Source organism: Bicyclus anynana, chromosome 7 (genome assembly GCF_947172395.1).
Source record: "Bicyclus anynana chromosome 7, ilBicAnyn1.1, whole genome shotgun sequence".
Lineage (NCBI taxonomy): Eukaryota > Metazoa > Arthropoda > Insecta > Lepidoptera > Nymphalidae > Bicyclus > Bicyclus anynana.
Genome location: NC_069089.1, coordinates 15,100,101 through 15,106,376, shown reverse-complemented (window position 1 = coordinate 15,106,376; position 6,276 = coordinate 15,100,101). Strand labels below are relative to the sequence as shown.

Genomic DNA, 6,276 nt, shown 5'->3' with positions numbered 1-6,276 from the left:
TTTAGAATTTTATATTTTTCTGGTATAAATATCACGTATCTCAATACGCCTCGCCTATTCAGTTGACTATATTTTTTCGTCAAGGTACTTGTAGTGGGTCTACTAAAATCCGACAAAATTTCTAGGGAAGAAATGACTGCAGGCATAGTCATAAATCTTCGGCGTACCAGTTGACGGACGTTCCACCATTCTACAGTATGGTTTTTTCTAAAATCTGATGGATTTTCAATCGAGAAGAATTCACTGAATAAAAGTTTTTTATGATTTTCTGAAATATTTTTTATTTCTCACAACTTATTGAGTCCAGCTGACACAATATACCATTTACTATATTTCACTAATTATTATATTTCAGCTGACCATTTTTTTTTCTACAAGATACGAGATATAAGGTAGGGTAGGGTATAAAAGGTAGGGTGCGGTTAAAGTAGGGGAAGGGAAGGTGTATAGTAAAGCTGTCGTCGTCGTCGTCGTCATCAACCCATATTCGGCTCACTGCTGAGCTCGAGTCTCCTCTCAGAATGAGAGGGGTTACCCACACCCTCCGGAATCGGAGGCAGAGGTCATATCCACTGGGCTATCACGGCTTATAGTAAAGCTGTACGTACTGTAAATTGCATCCATATTAGGAAAACCGCGAATTTGACTTGTCATTAAAAACAATGGATTGCCTTGAAGTCACAGTAAATGATTTACGGCGGCAATATTTTCCCTCCGTACCCGTAAATAAGCCACGTTAAGGGCGCCAAAAGCAGCGATTCACGCGATTGTAAACAAAATAAGTCACCGTTGGACGAGAATAGCCATCGGAATGCCGGATACAGCGGCGTAGCAATCACAGGTGACCAGCGTTTCAGAGATTCAGAATTTCAGAGCCAGTGGGCAACGCTCGTTGCTCGGAGTAGCACGAACTCATCGCGCATCGACCGGGACGATAATCTCGATATAAAATACGCTACGAACTTGACATCACTAAATGTGAACGAAAACAATAAAAAGCAATCAGTACAAAATATTATTATTTATGAATTTTATCAAATTTAATTATAAAATTCAAGTGAATTCTTAAAGTTGAAGTAAGTGAAGTGATAAAGGTTGTTGATAAGAAAATGAAGGTACTCACAGTCGAAGATAAGGTTTCTAGTGTTGGGAACGAGAATGAGCCTACAATTGATGCTGAAGCGAAATTAACTAAGGAGGAATTGAACAGGTGATTTTTTGTTAAATGTTAGCGATATACTCAATGTAGACAATAAAATATTGAAGTAACGAAAAACCCTATTTGTGTTTTGACTGCGATGAATTATCACGGTTATAATTACTTGTCAATTAATTGGTGAAACATTACAACTTTGCATTATAAATAACTAAAAAGATAAGTGTTAATTAATAAAAATAACAAAATTCAGGAAAAAATTCTGGATTTCACCTGGGTTTTCGTCAAAATAAACCTTCATTTAAAAATAATCCTAGGTTTGAAAAATATATTAGTTCAAGCAATAGTGAAGCTTCATAAGGATCAAATGAGTTCAAAGATAACTTTAGTAACTTTTATCTTTAACCGCATTGAAAAATACGTAAATAAAGTTAATTGAAAGAACAACAGTGAATATTTCAGTCAAGATTCCAGAATGCTTCCAATAAATTTTCTCTACAATCATGTAGATTTACAAGAAGATATTTAAAATCAGTTTTATCTGCCCTGTAGCTTAAATCAAGTCAAGTGTTATTAAAAAATAACTTTAGTCCGTAATCGCAGATTTCAATGTCACGGATTGAATGTCAAGAACTCAAAGCTACAGACCTTGTCATTAAAAAAAAACTCAAGTACACATCGCGGATTTGAATGCCGAACGACCGTAGTGTGGAATTCCACGTCCAAAATCGAAGGTGCGAGTACGCAAGTTCGCGCTACTCGTAGGTCAGATCAGACGCGTTGGCATCCCGCCAGGATGACACAACCCAGTGGTATGCTGTTTACGTGGCGGATTGTTGACGTTTTTTTTTTCAGAGCATATGTCCCGCATTCCAGACTCTCGAACAAACAAAAAAATAAATAAAGAGTAGATAGAGAAAATGGGTTAAAGGGACGGATAATAGGAGTGTATGCGACATGAGAATATTGAGATAGATGTGTGTGATAATGGATAAAATGAGAAATAAGGTAGCAGGGTAAAGTCTGAAAGAGGCCCCAGTTAAAGGTTGATTAAATTATCTGAAAAAGTTGATTAATGGATTCTGGCATGTATTTGTGGAAAGATAAAAATCACATTACGGAAAGAATGTTGCACAGAATTAGCCGACACTCGTATTCTTTGTCAAAGAAAAAAAATTCTATTTGTTGACTCAAATGTATTAAACCTTTAACACCCTTTAACTAAAAATTAAATGAACCAAACAAAATATGCCAAAAATGGTTTAAGTGCAAAATGTCACCATGACAGAACATTTATATGAAATCAAATATCGATACTTTACGAGATACAGTTATCCCCCTTCCCTAAAAATTATAAATTGGTTTTTCACCAAATTATGTTATTCATTTAATTATATTGTTTTTTTTTTAATAAAAATGGGCAATAACGCAAAACTACTGAACAGAATTTAATAAAATTTGGTAAACAGGTAGTTTTTAATCTGAAATTGGATTCAGAACTGAAAAGTTACCGTGGCGTAGCAGAAATCCTAAAATAATATAGTCATAAGTTCAAGTTTATAACTTGAAATAGTAGTAGTAGGTATTTCTTTGATTAGTAAATTTTTGTAAAGTTTGTTATAAATTTTATAAGATTTATTAACATTTAACGCTCTACAACATGTTAGCGGAATTGTGAGTGATCAATGGAGGCATGTTTATAAACAAACTTACAGGGAAGCGTCTGTTATTCATCTTTACGATTACTATTAATCAAAATTTGATGTATTTTTTGATGTACATAAAGAGATAAATTAACTTACGACAAATTTATACTTAACATCAGGTCGCCTTGTTAAAAATATTGTTATAGAATAAAAAAAACATTCATGACTTGTCTGTTATGTTAAATTCCACTTTTTATAAATAATTTATAACTCCGGTTATATGGTTATAATTCAAAAGTCAGGACAAATTTATTTCGTAATGATTGACTATCGCTTTTATATATTATTAGCCCGCGCCCTTAGACCTCCTTAATCCGGCCCTGTCTCAAAATTTGAGAGAATTTAGCGAACGCCTACTAACTATAAACTACCTCCCTGCCAAATTTCATCATTGTACGTCAAGCGATTTTCGAGATTTCGCGATGAGTGACTTTTCGCTTTTATATATTTATATATAGACGAACATTCGCAAGCAACCTGCTTCTATTCAACTATTTTTCATTGTTCACAGAGGTTGTCCTCTCGGGGTATCCCGGGTCATCGCTTCAGTGTACGTCTGCGGTGCCCATGCTTTACCCGGCGCAGTCAAAGCGTTACATCCCGGACTAGTTGTCAACGCTGCACCAGAGCTACCACCGCCACCAGAAGACTACGTGCCACGGCATTATGTTCCACTTCTGGACACACCGAATTCAGACATGCACCCATATATGGAACGTGTGGCTGATCTTATTAACGAGGTAAAGAAATTATAATTTCGTTATCACGCAAATTGTTGGAATGTAGACAAAGTTATGTTAGATGTAGAGTGCAGGTGGGAGTTTATTTTAACGTGGAAAAAATAATTGGCTGTAAAAGTAAATTGTCACACATTTATACATCTTTAGTAAATGATTGACCTAGTTGCGAATACCATAACTATAGCCGTGATGACGTTCGTAAATCCTTTGAGCAATCTCGTGGTAGCAGAGCGTGGTCTATTCAATTATTAGTTGCCATTCAAGCAAAAACGTTTCCCTAAGCGATTTAGCGTTTCAGCAAGTGGCTGTGTACCTAACCCGGTATAGGGAACTGGTTGAGGAAATTTGTTCCCCTTCCAAGGTTTTCCACTTTATCTAAGAAGGCACCATCACTGTACATCAGATAAGATCTATGACATAACGCTAGAGCTAGATGGTTGCTGCATAAAGAATAAAAAAAAGAACTAAAGTAGAAACTAAACAATATTTTGTGAGATAGTAAAAGCAAGAAAATTCTGTAAAACTACTACCTACTCGTATATACAAATTAAACATGAAAAGGACAAATAAATTGTTGTTTATTATTATTAAAGTAATCATTTTTTATACAGGTCGTCTCAAGAAATGAAACAGTGCTAGTCCATTGCGTGGCCGGTGTGTCAAGATCAGTGACTCTCTGCTTGGCCTATCTAGTTAAGTGGCAGAAGATGACCCTCAGAGATGCCTACCACCATTTGAAGCAAAGGAGGTAAAGTATTTCCAAAATCCTAGTAAGATAAGCTTTGAATTATTTAGGCATATTTTTTTCTTTCTGGAGGTTGAATTTAACACTACGCCAGAGCGCTGTATATAACGATGTTTGTACTACTCGATAGGGAGAATCTATACTAATATTATAAAGCTGAAGAGTTTGTTTGTTTGATTGACCGCGCTAATCTCAGAAACTACTGGTCTGGATTTTAAAAATTCTTTCAGTGTTAGATAGCCCATTTATTGAGGAAGGCTATAGGCTATATATTATCCCCGTATCCTACGGGAACGGGAACCACGTGGGTGAAACCGTGCAGCGTCAGCTACTCTCGAATACATCTCTTCTTTCTTCGTCTAAGACCACGCTACAGATGGAGAGAAATAGAGACGAATTCAATGAATGTCAAGTTGAGTCGATAAAAACATATTTACAGAATAACGCTACATTTTAGGAAGATGTTGTAAACTAAACACTAGGTTAACAATTATTTTAATTTACTGCAAAGTTTTAATTTGCTTAATAACTTTTAGTAAATTTTTGAGGTAGTTAGGGATACCATTGACTATAAGTATGACGTCCTCGGTTTAAGTTCCGTCATTAAAAGTTTCTAGTATCCACCACTTAATATAAGTAAGACTAATGTGTCCATATGTTTATATAAAATAGCAGACGTCCTGCAGTATCACCCGCGTAGTTCTTATTCCCGTGGGAATATAGGGATAAAATATAACCGATGATACTCACTGATACTGTAGATTTACATTGGTGAGAGAATTTTTAAAAACGGCTTTTGCGTAACAAACATATAAACAACCAAATCTTACCTCTTTAAATGACGAGTAATATATGTAGTTAGCTAATGTTAACTTGTACTAATAGACAATAAATTTCAGGCCGCAGATCCGACCGAACACGGGTTTCTTCAAGCAGCTCATAAAGTTCGAAGAGAGGTTGTTCAGTGAGGCATCTGTGAAGATGGTTTACTGCGAAGCCATAGACAAAGAGATCCCTGATGTATACGAACCTGATTATAGAGGAATGATGTGGTTTAGACAGAGATATGGACCTATTGAAAAGAGCTAAAATATAGACAGATATTATAGTGACATATATCTAAGTAACAATTTATAGAACACTAAATAGTATAGTGACTTAACTCTATCTAGATACAAAATGAAATTAAAAAATGTGAAAATATATTGGAAAAGTAGTAAACAGTGAAGCATGGAATATAGAATTTAAGCAAACCAAAGTCGATCAAATGCAAATTGATGCATGCCTATATTTAAGAACCAATAATTATTAGTACGTTAATTATGTAATATTACACACATAAGTCTAGTAGATAGGAATGTTGTTTTAAATAAGACTGACGTATGATTGATCAATTACTATGACGCATTCAATAAAAAAAAATAAAGAGTTTTCCAGAAAATAACTTACAACCAAGAATTTAAATTTGGAGAATATTGAATGCCAAAAATACACACTTCATTACACAATTAATTCTTATAAAAATCAAAAGACTCATTATGTTTTAATAGTTAATTCTTGTCCGATTTCAGAGGAAATTTACGACTTCTTATAATAAATTCGTCAAAAAGTTAAAGCCTTTATGATTGTCAGTATATTGATTAGCTGCTATTGTGATAATTTTATTGTAATGTTATTTTATGTTAGTTTTAAAGGGACCAAAAATAAATAAGTTTTTCATTATCATAACTTTGTGTTTTTATCGTTATTCCTAATCCGGTTTGAATAATTTCAAGAAACTTAATAACAATAATTAACTTGTTTGTAAGTGACATACAATTATTGAGCGTGTTCTCAATTTGGAATCATAACCAGGTTTCAGTAGCTGGCTAGAGGGGTGTTATAAATTATGTGTGGCTGTCTGTGTATCGTTATCAGCATATTTAACAG

General features: G+C 34.4%; 1 protein-coding gene across 1 annotated transcript; it reads left to right on the top strand.

The window, feature by feature from the left end:
- The first annotated feature begins 862 nt into the window (after positions 1–862).
- LOC112045207 (dual specificity protein phosphatase 14) lies at positions 863–6,075 on the top strand. The gene is made up of 4 exons (XM_024081302.2): positions 863–1,210; positions 3,374–3,602; positions 4,214–4,350; positions 5,247–6,075. The coding sequence occupies exons 1-4, from the start codon at positions 1,110–1,112 to the stop codon at positions 5,434–5,436; spliced, it is 657 nt and encodes a 218-aa protein (XP_023937070.1). The 5' UTR covers positions 863–1,109; the 3' UTR covers positions 5,437–6,075.
- Positions 6,076–6,276: the final 201 nt, after the last annotated feature.